At 41.2% G+C, this 15914-nt stretch overlaps 1 protein-coding gene across 1 annotated transcript; it reads left to right on the top strand.

Annotated features, from left to right (window-relative positions):
* The first annotated feature begins 5385 nt into the window (after positions 1–5385).
* wdr54 (WD repeat domain 54) lies at positions 5386–8591 on the top strand. Its single transcript, XM_079161634.1, has 9 exons — positions 5386–5854; positions 6094–6156; positions 6372–6438; positions 6884–6940; positions 7024–7151; positions 7277–7377; positions 7681–7843; positions 8059–8133; positions 8270–8591. The coding sequence occupies exons 1-9, from the start codon at positions 5630–5632 to the stop codon at positions 8399–8401; spliced, it is 1011 nt and encodes a 336-aa protein (XP_079017760.1). The 5' UTR covers positions 5386–5629; the 3' UTR covers positions 8402–8591.
* The last annotated feature ends 7323 nt before the right edge of the window (positions 8592–15914 follow it).

Here is a 15914-nt window from a genome sequence, read left to right as displayed (position 1 = left end):
AGTTCTTTGCAGCAGCTGCAGATTAATATTGCTGTGTGCATACAGCAGAGATGGGCAGTATTTCTATTACTTGTCTTTGAAATACGTATTGCAATTACTTTTGAGTATTTTGTAATTTGTATTTGATAGGGCCGATTAAAAGTCGAACGTAATTTGTAACAAAATACTTCAGAGTGGAGTAATTTTGTATTTAAAATACTCAAAATACTTTCTCCACGAATCAAAAAACAGTTCACGAGTTCAGTCTTCAGATCTTCAAGTTCAACGGATTGTCTGCCGAGGTAAATATTTTATCTGAGTGTGACAGATGTCAACTAGCTTGATGTATAACTTATGTCTGGGTCTGGCTAGCCTATTGTATATACATGGTGATGGTTATAATATCAAGCTAGCCATCGATGCCAACATGCTAATGACGCTAGCATGCGGTCTAGGCTAGTGCATAGCCAGTGTTTAGCAAGTTAACTTATCAGTCGAGTAGCTAGCTATAGGAAGAGGGAGATTGGGAGCTTGTATGTCATATGTGATGAATATGTGTTGATATGTTGATACAAAGCCAAAGTTTATGGGCTTAAGTCCCATTAATAAAAATATATATATATGTACATAATCAAGTTGTTGTCTTTTAATAGCTTTGCTTAGTTACACTGACATTCTGTGACTGTTCTTCCTGTTTGTGGGGTTCACCAGAGCTTTGTGTACATTATATAAACCTGAATTCTCTGCTATACCACATTGTGAGAAAACAGAAAATCCAGAAAAAAGTATTTCCTATATTTTAAATACAAAATACATGTATTTTGTTACATTTTCTCGCACCAGTATTTTGTATATTGTTGTAATACATTTATTTGGGGGTATTTTGTATCAAAATACATTTTGATGTATTTTTGCCCATCTCTGGCATACAGTCTGTTGATGCAGTAGCCCTGCAATGAATTGTCTCTTTATGAAAGTTATAATGTTAAGATTTTGTTGGAAGTGTTGATTCAACTGTAGGATCATTTTGGAGGGTGTAGTCGGGGATGTTGTTGAACTTTATTGCATTATACACAGAAGTGTTTCCGTTATTTAGCCTACCCTCAATGATATAAATGGGGTAGACCAAATAATAGAAACACCTGTAATTTAAGCATACCTACAGTAATGAACTGACTTCATCTACTATATGGAGGCACAGAAAATGTATTTGTAAAATCATCATCGTAGGCAATCACTCACAGTCGAGTATGACTGTCATCCTGTTACTAAGATGGATCATTTGTGGGTCTTGGCCAATCTTGGGTCCACAGGGTTCTGTTGAAGTGTGGGCAGTTGTGACATATGTGGTATTCGTGGGTGGTGGAGCAGTTTTGATGGTCGTTCTCTCCTTTCTGTGTTGCCATTTAACTTCCATGGCACATTGGAGGTCCCTTTCTTGTTGCGCTGTGCCTTCATAAGTCATCCTTCTCCCAAGGTTCCTGTCACAGGCAGGTTAAAGAGGCGTTTCCTCAGGTTAGGCCAAAACACGATTTAGCCTCACAGTTAGTGTTGAGCTTTGAATATGACAAGCACATAGACTTAATATTAATTCAGTCTTAATAGTCCATAATCAAATGTCCTTGCTTCACAGTGTTGTAGTTTTTATATGAGGAACGTCTATCAAACTCTAGGCATTCTTTTCATATATTCTATAATTATCTATTATTAGTATGGCTAATTCTGCTCTAAATACAGCGACAGTTGTGTTATCACAAAATTTTATAATCCATTGTCACAGTTCTTGGTCTGAGACAATGGGGTGACTTGAGGCGGTGGACCTGTGGTTACCTGATCAACTGAAAGCAGTGGCACGGCAACATCACTTCGTATCAGCCTCAGCTTGGTAGACTTGGTAGGAGGGTTGCTTTTGAGAGGGTGTATTTCAACTGCCTGCGAATCCAAGAGAGAAACACCCTTGGCCAAAACCATTGTGTCCAGCCTCAGAGGTCCAGAGGACACCATCCGGTCATGTCTAGAGGGGGACAATTTCTTCAACGAGACATCTGCCGCATTTCCCCTCTGACACTTTGTTGGTTGATCCTTGGAGCTGGTTAGTTGCTTCTGTGAGGCTACTGTCCACTCAGTTTGCTGCATGTTATATCTTGGTTCTGGTTTGGATAGTCCACTTGGTTTCTTGGACTTAGGTTTTGTGTTGTTTTTATCCACAATCTCATACGGAGGAAAGATGCAGTGTCGAGGCAGGCAGGAGGGATCAAGCTTTTGTACCGGTTGGTAGCTCTTATGCTGATATAATGATCCAGTTGTGTTGTTATAAACAGAATGTCTAACATTTCTTCCCTCTACATCCACATCCCTGTTCTCTACTGAACACGATCGGAGCGGAAGTAATTTGCTTGGAACTGGCTTGGGAATTGGTGGTAAATTAACCCACTGCTTTTTCTTTAGATCAATTTTTGGTGGAGGCTGAGGACTACGCACTTCATAGCACTCGTAACTGACAGGCCTCCTGGGACGTGTTTCCTTTTCAGATTGCGTTGGAGAGCCTTTTGCTTGGACCATCGTATTACATTGCTGGTTGACTCTTGGCTCTCTTTGTACTGGGACCTGACCAATGTCATCATCCTGTTAGAAACAAATATAGACAAATAGATATAGGTACAGATTAGGGCTGCAACAACGAATCGATAAAATCGATAAAAATCGATTATTAAAAGAGTTGGCAACGAATTTCATTATCGATTCGTTGTGTCGTGCGATTATTACGCCACTCAATAAGTCGCGGAGATGTTTGAGTGTTCAAAGCAGGCCCGGTCGCCTGAATACCGCAGCTAGGAATAATGGAATAGGACTCCGGTTCTATTTTGTGGGATTTTCTCTGAACTGGAGCCATGATTAAGAGGGACGGCCGGGGGAAACCTCACCCCGCCCGGACACGGAAAGGATTGACAGATTGATAGCTCTTTCTCGATTCTGTGGGTGGTGGTGCATGGCCGTTCTTAGTTGGTGGAGCGATTTGTCTGGTTAATTCCGATAACGAACGAGACTCTGGCATGCTAACTAGTTACACGGCCCCGTGCGGTTGGCGTCCAACTTCTTAGAGGAACAAGTGGCGTTCAGCCACACGAGATTGAGCAATAACAGGTCTGTGATGCCCTTAGATGTCCGGGGCTGCACGCGCGCCACACTGAGTGGATCAGCGTGTGTCTACCCTTCGCCGAGAGGCGTGGGTAACCCGCTGAACCCCACTCGTGATATTAGTCTATTTTTAAAAAAATGTATTACTTTAACAGCTCAGGGATGTTCGAGCAACCTGTTTGCACTTTCTGAAGATTTTTTGCACTGTGAATTTGCACTGTCAGTTCTGTTTTTGAATAAAGAGTTGGAAATTAATGCTTTTTTGTTTTTTTATCCGATTCATTGATTAATCAAACAAATAATCAACAGATTAATCGATTATTAAAATAATCGTTAGTTGCAGCCCTAGTACAGATAACCTCTTGGTTGAAATCTGAAGAGACTTGCAGAAGAGTCTAAGTATACCTGTTGTGAGGCGGAGTGAGGTCGAGGAGTAGCATTTACAATAGGCACACATCCTTGAACCCAGGCATCTGAAGTTGGTGGCATAGGCTCGGAGTCTTCTGTTTTAGATGCTTCCTCGGGTCCTTCCCCTTCATCTAGGCACAGGATTTGCCGCTCTAGCATCTGTGTGAGGTAGCTCTTGGCCCAGGATGCGGAGAAAGGTGCTATCTTGAGGGCAAAAACAGGAAACATCATGGATGTCGTACATATATTATGTGTGGTTGAAATGAATGACAGTAAGATAAATCATTTTATCGGTCTCTCCACGTGTGTCAATCACTGAGATGATATTCACATTGAAGTGAAATAAAAATAATCTTTTCAGTTTTACCTGTCTCTCAATGTACACTTTGAAACAACCTTCCATGAGCTTGCTCATCAGTTCCTCCATGATCTCCCCCACTGCCTCATCTGCATCCTCTTGGATCAACATGTCCGTCCATTGGGCCTGAGTTAAGCAACCAGGGATAATGTCATCCAGGTCTTGCGTCGGAGGTGTGTCCACTTGGACAGACCTACGATTTCGGTTTTCTTGGGTCTTAATTGCAGAACGTGGCATCTTGGTTCAGAGGCTGGTTTGAAATATAAAAAGCAAATGTTAGAAAAATCAAAACATGGGTGACAAGGACGTTGATGTATTAAGTGTGAAAAAATAAACAATTTAACATGGAACAACGTCAGTCAGTCCCTATCAGTTTGCATGTTGCTGGGAAAATGTCATATGGTGGACATTAGCACACTCTGGTGGTAGTGATCAAACTTGACAGGATTAATTTTTCCATGGGTACTTTGATATAAAAGTATAATTCCATCAATACTTTCAGGAATTGAATTTGCATATGAACACAGCCCTCGTGCTAACAGTAATTCCTTTCAGAATACAAATTATGTATGAGGCACAATATCTGAGAGGCACAGACTAAATCCATTACTAAAATGCGTGACAAATCCTTAATTCCAATGTTCTTTATACTAGCTAGCCTAAACCAAGTGATTTCACTGAATCAAGTTGCACCATTAGAATTTATGAATGTCTTAACTAGTTTAGCTAAACTTTAGTTAATGTGTAATTGGGTTGCTAGAAAACATTATACAGTGATGTCCAATCAATAGCAATCAAAACAGGCAGTCACCGTAGGATCACAAGCTTTCCAAAATAACAAACTGACAAACATATCTATGTAACGTTGAATAAGTAACTGTTTTACTTAGTACGTTTTTTAGTGTGTACCTATAATCTCAAGTATATGTTCTTATTGTGAAATATACCTTCCTATATTTATTTTACTATTCAACTTAAATCATATTAGTTAACGTTAGGTTATTTAAAATCGAGTGTCATTTTCGTCAGTTGGGTGTTAGCTAACGTAACGTTAGATACACTTGACTGTTAACATTACTGGTATAGTTAACTGTGTGTATCATTTATATTGAGGTAACGCTAAGCTAACGGTAAATAAATATAGTTAAAACATCTACACATATCATTCGATCACAACATCACCTTTTTAAAAGTTAATTCTTACAAATCATCACTGTTATAATCTTATAATCTCAAATCTGTTTAAAATGTTACCAAACACGCTTCTTCTTCGTACCCCTTTTTCCCGTGTAGTCTACGGTTGCTCAGCAACCGAGGACGCAAGTATGACGTGTTACGTAGAAGTGGCGTTGTCTCTATGGCTGCGGACGACGCGGAGGTAATCTCGTTGCTAACAAGAGCTAGAACACTGCTTCGTTCCCGTTAACTGTATCGATACAATGGTCGATTATGACAGCGACAATGGCTGCTGGGACACTTGTTATGTAGTCTGAAGCAGGAGCGTGTGCACTTTGTCACACAAACGCTACCTTATTGCAGTTGGCTTCTCGCTAACATACATAGGTTGCGCTAGCTTGTTGCTAACATTGCGCTGATCGTTACGGTACGTGGTTTTAATTAGCTATATCGCTAATCTTATTTAACCAGACTCTTGAGAGTGGGGACTGTTGTTTTCCTTCTCTTAGACCAACACCAGATTCCCTATTGTCATTTCAACTAACCGTGCAGCTAAGAGAAGATAGCTCGATGTATCACAAAGAGAAGAGCATCCAGATCAAAAACAGCGCCTCGGCGCTGTACAACAACCTCGGCGTGCTCCGCATCGCCCCTCGGCGCCTCACCTACTTCACGGTGGTCCATGCCAACGTGGTCAACATGGTCAGCGCGTCGTGGGACGGCCTCAACTACTCCCACCGTCAGCTGCAGTCCAAGGAGCCCAATGTCGCCACGAGCACGTCCCTCATCACGCAGGTCAGGCCACAGTGAAACGTGTGCAGTGTGTTCTTAAGTTTGCACAGCGAGAGTAGGTGGGACGGGATATCAGTGTGGTCACAAAGAGTTAAGAAAGCGTATAAAAACGTTATCCCTCTTCTTTAGGTTGCTGGCACATATACAATGAATAATGTCAACATTGTGTTGTTTTGACTTTTACTCTATATGCATTTCTTTGCATCATAAAAATATAGAAATCCTGTGTTTTCTTGGAACAGGCTGCTTTTTGTACTCTGCCCTCTCGTGATCTGCTGGTGGTGACCTCTCAGAAAGGCATCCAGGTGAGCTTTTGTTTATCTGCTCTTCTCTGCAGTCATCAGCTGTCTCCACATTTGCAGGAAGCACTGCTTCTTCTGCAACTTGTATACTTATAGTGGCTGTGGTTGTATCAAGCCTGTATCTCTGGACTGTGTCATTGAGTGTTTTTTAAATGTGAACTTGAACAAAATAAATAATGCATGTTTTACTTTGATATGATATAAATCCATTGTTTTAGATGTATGAATCTGATGGCTCCATCATGGTGTACTGGCATGCCCTCGATACTCCAGAAACAACTACAGGTAAAGTTGCATATGAAATGGATTTTCTGCAAATGTAGACACGCACATGTGTCCTGTCTCAATTTCTTCCATGAAAAAGATTCAATACATTATATAACGCAATACAATAACATATGATACAGTGTGATAAGATACAATACATTATGACACAAGTATACTCTCTTGTTCTCAGAAACATGTCAGTGTTGTTGATCCATCCTCATAACACAAACATGACTAAAACAGTGGGAGGACCTGATTATTACAATGAACAATGTACACGTGAATAAAATGTTTTTGTTTTGTCAGATTTACTCTGCTGGCTTTTTTTGCCTGTACATTTACGCACATGTTCATATATATATATGCATATTTGTGCAATCACGCATTTGTGTGCGAGAGAAATGTATAATTCAAGAGTTTCATACCAAATCTATTGCACTCACAGAACTCCTTTGTGTCCCAGCTCAAGCCGTGTTTGCTCGAGGAATATCAGCAGTGCGTGAGAGTTATATATGTGTGGGTAAGTAGTGAGTGGAATACATTTACGTATATTCATAATACGGGGCAAAACTCGACAGCCCATGTCGCTTTCTCTCTCTCTAGGCCTTTCAACGGGTTCAATTCTAGTATTTGATATTCCCAGTAAAGGCAGTAATATTACCTTGTCGGATGTCATGGAGGGGCACAAGGAGTCCATCACTGACATGGCCTCAGAATGCTGTGGCGGCGAGGTATGGCGTTTGTGTGCTCATTCAGTGTGTGCATTGTCTGCTGTCTGTCTATTTCAACCTACTTTGATATGGGTTAGCTATGTATGTATATATAATCAACTCTCTTGCTGTCTCCCTCCCCTCAGGTGTGCATAGCTGATCTGGTCAGTGCAGATGATGGAGGCAACCTGTGTGTGTGGAAGTCTGGGGAGGAATTTAAGTTACTCAACCATATCCCTGGCTTTGAGTAAGAAGTTGATTGTATTATAGTGTTGTCAGTTTTGATGTACAATGTTAGATTTAGCTAAAATAAAGTGGTGCAATGGCAGCCTGCTTATACTTACAGTGACCTATGTTGAAACGCTGTCATCGCCAATCTTAAACCCCTCTTACTCTTCATGCGTTGTTGTACTTATCTAGTCTACATTATGTAACGTTCCACTGTCCACTTCGTGTCATTATTTCCCCTCCTAGCTCTAATCTAATGTCCATTATCTTTTCCCTTAATTCCCCGATGGCAATCATCCTCCATCTACCTGACTGCTCTCAGCATTAGCTGCTCATCTGTGAAGTTGTGGAAAAGTACAGTGGTGGCAGGTTACGGCACGGGCCAGATTCGTCTCTATGAGGCAGTGACGGGAATCCTGCATGCTGAGGTCAACGCCCACGCTCGCTGGATATACTCACTGGACATTGCTCCTTTTTCTGGGCTGGTGAGTTGTATAAACCACATTCATTTTTTTAAGCCTAGTGGGTTGGCATTTATTGTTTGAAGGGGCAAACACAGTTGACACGAAGAAGGGATTCAGAGATTTTATGGCTAAAAACAGTCAATAATACGTTATTATTATTTATTTAGCGCTAAAGCATGTTCAAGTGTATCTCAAATCATCTTTTCTCATACCATTTGATTTTGCATTTGATTTAGCTGCTGTCTGCTGCTGAGGACTCTCTGGTCAGGGTGTGGCACCTGACAATGTCCCCAGAGAGCCACAGTGTGGAGGTAACTGGATTTAACAGAATACTAAACTTGTTTTCTTAATAGGTTCAGAATAGAGGCACAATTTGTGGTGGGTTCCTCCAGGTTTAACTTACACTTTCTCTCACCGTGACTGTGTGTTTTCCTCATTTCCTTTTAGATTACCCATTTGCACAATGACTGTGTGACGGACACGCAAATCTGTGGCGCCAAGTTCTGTGACGGCGATGGTAATGCCTTTGCAGTGACAGGCTATGACCTGAGTGAGATTATCCGTTACACACAGTCATAGGACTACGTATATATGAATGTGAATTTGGTATATTGTGTTTCTGGAAAGATATCATGATCCAGAGAGAAGGGTCAAAAGGAAAGGGGTATTTAATGTAATCTTTTTTAGGAGAGGCATTGTTTTCACGGCCTTTCTGTCTCTATCTCTGTATCTACAAGGTTTGAAGGAGATTAGCATATAACAACATATTTCAAAAGGAAAAAAGTATATGTACACATGTTTACATGTGTGAGAATGTAGCTTAAAAAAAGTTATAAATTATTCTATTTTTCCTTCTGATGTAATTACTGTTTCAAGCAGCTGTAGCAGTAAAGTTTGTCAACAAAGCAGCTGTGTCTGGGTCATAATTCTTCACTTCACCAATGCACCAATAGATGGGGCTGTGGATCAATTATGTTTGAGCAGGGCAGTGGCAGGACAGTGCTAACAGATTTCGGGGTTGCCAGGTTAAAGGCTAAAGACAGACTATTTGAGAAACTCCACATTTTGGTTGGATACTGTGTGCAGCACACAAGACACAGACCACTCATGTCAAAATTGCAGAGGGAGGTCATAAACATTCTGTGTTCATTGTATTGACTACTATATATAGATAGACCTTTAGAGAAAGTAAAAGCAATATTTGATAAGAGGTATATCATTATTAAAACTGAAATGATAGAATAGATAAAGAAAAAAAAATATATATATATACGTACAAGAGCATATGGAGACAAAGATGGCAAGGTAAAGTGACATGTGATATAATAGCAGCAGAGTCAGCAGGATTTGCGTCATAGCAGGAGTGTTTTTTCCAACTGTGTCTATGATGTATTCGTCACCCTTGCTTTCTGGTTACGCCTTAGTAAACAGGTATTTCAACAAAAGGTATTTTTATTTCCTAGAAAATTCCTTGAAGAACTAGAATGGCCTGTCTTGAAAACAGGTGCAAACTATTTCTTTTCAGAATTACTGTGCAGAACAACATACAATAGAGAACTTGGTCTGTTGAGACTACCTGAATATGCCTTCACTGAATACAAATCTTGCCACCTCAGCTGTAAAATCTGGTCTTGTTTATCACAGGTCATGTGAGTATTTTTTTTTATTCACATCAGGCAACCAGGTATTGTAATCCGACCCACCTTATCACGACAAGATAAGAAGAATCAGGTCAGCATGAATTGTGTGCTGTTTGTCAGTTTAGGGCTAAGCGTGTATTAAATCCCAGAGTTCTAGTCTTTTCTGGTTTGCAGTCAACACTGGTCACATAACATCAACTGACAAGACTGTTTTGAACCCACACACAAGGCAGGTTATGCAACTCAAATTTGGTAGGTACCACCTGACAGCCACGTTAATGCCGATGGCCTCGTCAATTGTGAAGCATAAATATGCACTACTGTGCACGCACACAAAGTCTTCATGAAATCGCCAATTTTCAGTATGTCATGTTGTATCATGCTTCCCAGCTGGGGGGAGATAACTAACTATACTGGCTGGAGAGGGTCAGTGGAGTACTAAACTGTCAATATGAGGTCCCAAATGACAGGGACACTGAGATTACATAACTAACTGGAACAGTAAGGAGGGAGGGAAAGGTTGGTCAAATGTGATACATGAAATAAGCAAAGGCTTGGAAGAGCAGAAGAGGTACAGAGCAAAGTAAAATATGTTTTTAGAGAAAGGGCCGAGAGTAGAGAAAGGGAATACAACATCACTTTTCACAGAAAAACAACAGCAGTAATTTATTCCTTGTTAACTAAGTCAATAGTTCTGTGCGACGCTCTAGTCCCGTACACAGCCGCGGGGCCACTCATGCTGTGTACTGCTACAATAATTGTCAATAGTCGACTCTTAGGTGTTACACACAGCTGAGCACACAAAGTTGGGTATGAACTCTGCTCAGATATGAATCTATTTGGACCGTATAAGTATGCATGTGTGTACGTGCATGTGTGTCTAGTAATAGTGGTGGTCGAGCAACATTCATTATCCTATTCCCCCAGTAGAAATCTTTTGGGAGTGACGTGAGACCTTCAATGAAAGGCCCCCAGAGGTGCAAAGACATGTTTTGAAGTCTCACATTCTATTTTTATTAAAGCTGATTAACCAACAAGACAAGTTTTTTCAGTGGACAATGGTGCATGGGTGTCGGCGAAGCCTGGATCGTCAAACACCGTGCCACAACACAAGTTCATCCATCAGGACCTGTTTCGTAAATATGTGTTGGTGGGTGTGGCAGGTATCTGTAGGTGTGTTTGTGAACACCACAACGTGACTATCTTTCAGGCTGCTTGTTTAAATGTTTATTCATTATTCTGGTGGAGGAAGAGCAATTTATCTCATGCCCATCCAGCCTTGTGGCAGCTGCCTAGGCCTGTGTTGCTAAGCCTACTGGGATAGAGTCTCACCACGGGGGATGAAGAGCCTAAAGCCCCTCCAGCCTGCTGCTACAGGCAGACCAGCTCTCTGACGAGACAACCAGGAAACCAGCTCCTATAGACATGCTGTATAAATAGATCTTCCATATTAAACACACTGAAATGGGAAGCAAGGGAGTACCACACACTGACAGACCTGAAAAACTGTCACTGCTGACTGACAGACCTACAGACATACAGGTGCAAACCAGAACCAGCTCAAATAACATTTGCAAGTGATCATTAGGTTTTTTGGCCACCTGGTAAATGCAAGTCAAATTCTCTGTTTTTGATCTCTACCAACTCCTGATGGAAATATCTGTCTCTTTAGCTGCTAAATTCTCCACCATGTTTCATGAGCAAGTAGCTTAGGGGGAACTTTTAGAGCTTTTTTGCTGAAAACAGCTGCCAGCTGCAGCAGAAAACGACACCAGGAGCTGTGAGACTAGTGATTTAAATCCTTAAAGTTGCGGGCAGGGAAACAAAAAAATTAAGCTGAAACTTAAGCCAAAGGGAGCTGCAGATTCAAGCAACCGCTTTCACATATTGTTTTAACGCTGTCGTTTGATTTTGTTAACATAAAAACGTTTAAATCATAGTTTTGTTTATTTTGTTTTTAATTGGGGCTATCTTCTCCTCAACGATAGTTAGAATCAATAATCTTTTTCATATGTACTTTAAGAATTCTATGCAAGTGACATAGTCCAATGGTATGCAGCACAATATATCAGGTGGAGCAGGTTAAAAAGATCAAGCGAAGGGTGTGTACATATTTGTGATTTCATCATGGTGATTATGATGATTGAAATGTGACTGAAGTGGCCTGATGACTTGAATAGCTCATCCAGTGTGCAAACGTGCACCGATGACAGAAATGGGTTGATAGCAGTGCACTGCTTTAGCTCTGTTTTATTGCTATATTATAGTTAGGCCATGCCAACCCACCCACCGCCGAAGCCACAGCTTCAGTGCATCATCCAGCTGTACCATGGAAAACCCACATGTGCCATGGCAGGACAATCCACCCTTCCTGTTTATGTGGGCTTCTGATTTGGGGGAATATCTTAACATACAGTGCTGACTCACATATCCCAAATCTCCAGAGAAGGCAAGTCAAGGCTTGAAATTAATTTGAACTCATTGAACTCATTTTTTATTTTAGATTTCTCACAGGTTTGGGCAAGATGAGGCTTCTGATGAACCATGTGGAATGATGTGGAAGCATAACACTGTTGCATCAGAATTGCTTTGAATCAACATCGAGGACATGAGGCCACCCTTGACTCCAGGACTGATTGGTTTATCGATTATGTAATTTAAGTTGTTAAAAAATGGGAAATAAATACAGGGTTAAGTGCACACTGACCATTTAGTTCTAAACCATTTTACAGAAGCAATTTGTTGGTCCATCTTGACAGACACACACACACACACACACACACACACTCACACACGCACAAACCCGACTATATCCCCAGTAACGTCATTTAGACGGCATGGGTAGGCAATGGGACTTAAGTGCATCAGATTAGAATAAAATAAACATGATCAGACCCTGCCATCTGCACTGGGATGGCACGGTTGCCTAGCACTATGTACTGTTTGGATTGTCTGACGACGTCGATGTGCTGACGTTGGAGTGTGTGTTATTGTGTGTGTGTGTTTATGCCTATGTGTGTATGTGGCCAAATGTGCAGATGGCACCATTCAAAATGATGATGGATTCATTTTCTAGACAGTCTTCCACATAAAGTCAGTCTGTTCTCAGATTGGAATCAGTGTGTCTGTGTATGATTGCGTGTTTATGTTTGTGCATGCGTATGTGTTTAGCTTAGGTTTAGTTTTGCCAAATATTTACAGTATTGTAATAATATGATTAGTAATAACACTGTAAAGATATCTGGGATAACTTGTTTTCATACCCTTCTTTCAATACAGGAGAGTTTCTCATCAAAACATGATATCTAATAGGACAAAACTAGACTGGCATGCTTTGTGTGTTTTTTCCACTTAGGAAAATATAATATGGTCAATTTTTAGGTTAGTTTTGCTTTGTGAAACTGATAAAAATGTGGTTGCTTTTAATTCCCATCACTCTATTTCTCGCAAATAAACACCCCTCCCATTACCTCTAGTGTGTGGGTGAGAGTTATTGAGTCTCAAAATAGAGCTGCAGCAATAATAACAGCGATATCCTGGCAACCCATATCATTGTGCTCTGTCAGTGAGACTGCTAATAGGGTTAATATGAAAGAGATGAATGGGCATCTTCGGGGCGCAACCTGAATTTGAAATGCATAAACATTTCCATCAAGCATTGGGTTAAATGTGTTCTATGCTTCTCTACATGGGCACATATGGGTGTGTGTGTGTGTGTGTGTGTGTGTATGCGTGTGTATGTGTGTGTCATAAAAAGAGAAAGAGAAATACAGGCTTTATGAGTGGACCAACTTGGCATTCACCTCAGTGCGCACACAACATTGGTAATTGGCAGCCATGGAGAAAGCCCAGGCAAACTAACACTGCAGAAACGTCATACAGAGTTAACTGGTGCACCAATGAAAAACAGATATGGAACCAATAGTCATTTTAATCGTCTCAGTGTCTAGGTTGAGAAACCGGTTAAGTTTTAATGTTACCCTAACAGTACCACCACAGAGAGGGCAGTTTTATGAAGCACCTGCTGTGCTTCAACAGAGGGTCTTCAGTTCAGCTCTGGTGTGTGTGTGTGTGTGTGCCACGTGTGCGTGTGCATATGTGTGTTAGTGGTTGGATTGGAGTTCATTAATCAAAGCAACATTTGTTCTTGCAAGTCAAGAAAAGCTCAATCAGTCCAAGGCAGAAACAAAAATGGATCTACTTAAAATGTCATCATGGTCAGGGAAGCTGCAGTTCAACTGCATGCTTTTCCTTCATTGTTGTTTGGGTAACCTTTTCCATGCCAGAGGTACGTTAACTCAGCAGCTCATTTCTGGCAATGCATACATTCCCACCCCTATGCACGATGTGATCTTTTACTGTTGGACACAGTGGTTCCCTGGCTCGTCACATGTTATTTTCCCATAAGTCTCTACTTACACAATAATATTGTTTTAATATTCAGAATTTGGAACTGTAAACTGCTTGTATTTCGCATTGTTATCATTATTCTGATTATTAACACCTTCTTGGTTACAAAGTATTTGTTCAAGTTTTTATTAGAATTCTATATTTTCTATTGAATTCAAGAATAAAGAGAGCATACATTAGGTAAGATGATTATAATGCATTTAGTTATTAAAGGCTCAGAAGAGTGCCCTACTGACACCCTCTATTCAAAACACGTCATTCCCCAGCTGCTCTGTCACTCACAATGAGGGGCGCATGCACTACCAACACACAAACACTAAATGTGTGCCCACACCCTCATACTCACAACCCTATGACACATAGAGGTAGTCAGAGTGGTTTAAACTTTAACTGACAGGCTGTGACTTAATTATTGCTAGTTAATGTGTTTTCTTTCTGAACTTTCTGAACTTTCATGAACTTAAGCCTCCCATAACTGAGATATAGAGGACTCCTTTGAAAAGTGTGCATAGTATCATGTAACAGTGCTGTCACATGGTGTATGAGAGAGCGAGGCTGCCTCTGGCTCTGACTGTTGTATTGAACGTTTGTGCTTTGCTTCATCTGCCTATTATAGATAACAGTTCAATAGATGAATATGAACTTTTATGATAACGCCGATCAGAAGATTATTTATAATGCCAAATCATTCAGAGAGGTGACTGTATGATGTTACAAGATTTTTGATGCTTAAAAAGAACATGAAAAGCTAGAGGGATATAGTGAAGATTATCATTGTTTTGATATGGACCAGTGAAACTTTGACAGCAGGGTTCTGTGTCACACACACTGTCAGGAGAATTAAAACGTCAAAACCACAATACTGGGCCGAGGATGCAGCTGCTGAGTAACTCCTGTCTTTTTGTTTTTGTTTCATTAAATGAATGGCCTACCTGCCCCCTCCACCCATCTGGCCTCCTTCCTGCCGGCCAGGACACAGTGAGGTAAATGGAGCAGAAGTACAAACACTGCAATCTGCTCACTTGTCCTGAGAAAGCTGTTGGACCTCTCTGACAAACGCAGTGACCCACACACGCTTCCATTAAAGCCAGTTGCTCCCACACCGCATGCCTCTGTGGATGGAAGGAGAGGAAGAGAGAGAGAGAGAGAGAGAAGTTTGGCTATGAGAGAAGGTCAGAGGAGAAGTGAGACGTGACAGACCTCATGTACTTGGAAGACCTTAAGAAGCTCCTATTTTGGCCATTGACGCACCAGTGAAGAAGACACACACTCAAAAACACACTTTACACAGTATCCAAAGGAGACTGGAAGCCCCAGACCTTGCATAAATTCAATATGATCAGTGGGTGTGTTCCTGTATTTTTCATTAGAGCAATGAGAATGACAATTACAAGACTTTAACAGCTCATGAATATGAAGCCCTCTGGGTAGAATCTCGAACCTCCCGTTCCCTGCTGAGCGTCATAAGTCACGTAAACAAGAGACAAAAAATGAAAAGAAAAAAAGAGAGAAAGAAAGAGATAGAGAAAAAAGACACGAAGAAATAGGAAAGGTATAGAGGGAAAAAAAGGAGCAGGATGGAGATTGGGAAAGAAAGACAGGGATGAATAGAGAGAGAGAGAGAGAGAGAGAGAGAGAGAGAGAGAGAGAGAGAGAGAGAGAGAGAGAGAGAGAGAGATCAGAGTTAGTCTGGAAAACACAACCAATGGATGTCAGGGCAGAGGTAGTTGTGCTCGTCCCTGTTTCCATGGCGACCCGAATGTGCTGTCGGTGCAATGACGCCAGTTGGGAGTATTGCGTTGTGGCCGTGCTGACATGAGCCACACGTGCAAGTGCCCAGCTGACAGCACTGAGCATACGCCACCATCTATTCATAGCACCTAAGTGACACCCAGGAGGGACACAGACAGCCGGCAGTGTGGGCCAAGGAGGCCAGGTGCCCAAAACCGTGTGGGTTCTGGCATAGAACTGGACCCCTTGATGGAGTTGGATGAATGCATGGGTAGATTAAGGGATGAACCCATGGTTGGGGTTATGTCAGC

The sequence above is a fragment of the Pholis gunnellus genome (genome assembly GCF_910591455.1).
Source record: "Pholis gunnellus genome assembly, chromosome: 6".
Taxonomy (NCBI): domain Eukaryota; kingdom Metazoa; phylum Chordata; class Actinopteri; order Perciformes; family Pholidae; genus Pholis; species Pholis gunnellus.
This window is presented reverse-complemented; position numbering and strand designations above follow the sequence as displayed.

What these genes read in the sequence shown, in the direction of transcription:
- wdr54 (XM_079161634.1), top strand. Translation starts at nt 5,630, where the DNA reads ATGTATCACAAAGAGAAGAGCATCCAGATCAAAAACAGCGCCTCGGCG. An exon ending in TTGCTCCTTTTTCTGGGCTG is followed by an intron (nt 7,844 to 8,058) that starts GTGAGTTGTATA and finishes CATTTGATTTAG; the next exon opens with CTGCTGTCTGCTGCTGAGGA. An exon ending in CAGAGAGCCACAGTGTGGAG is followed by an intron (nt 8,134 to 8,269) that starts GTAACTGGATTT and finishes ATTTCCTTTTAG; the next exon opens with ATTACCCATTTGCACAATGA.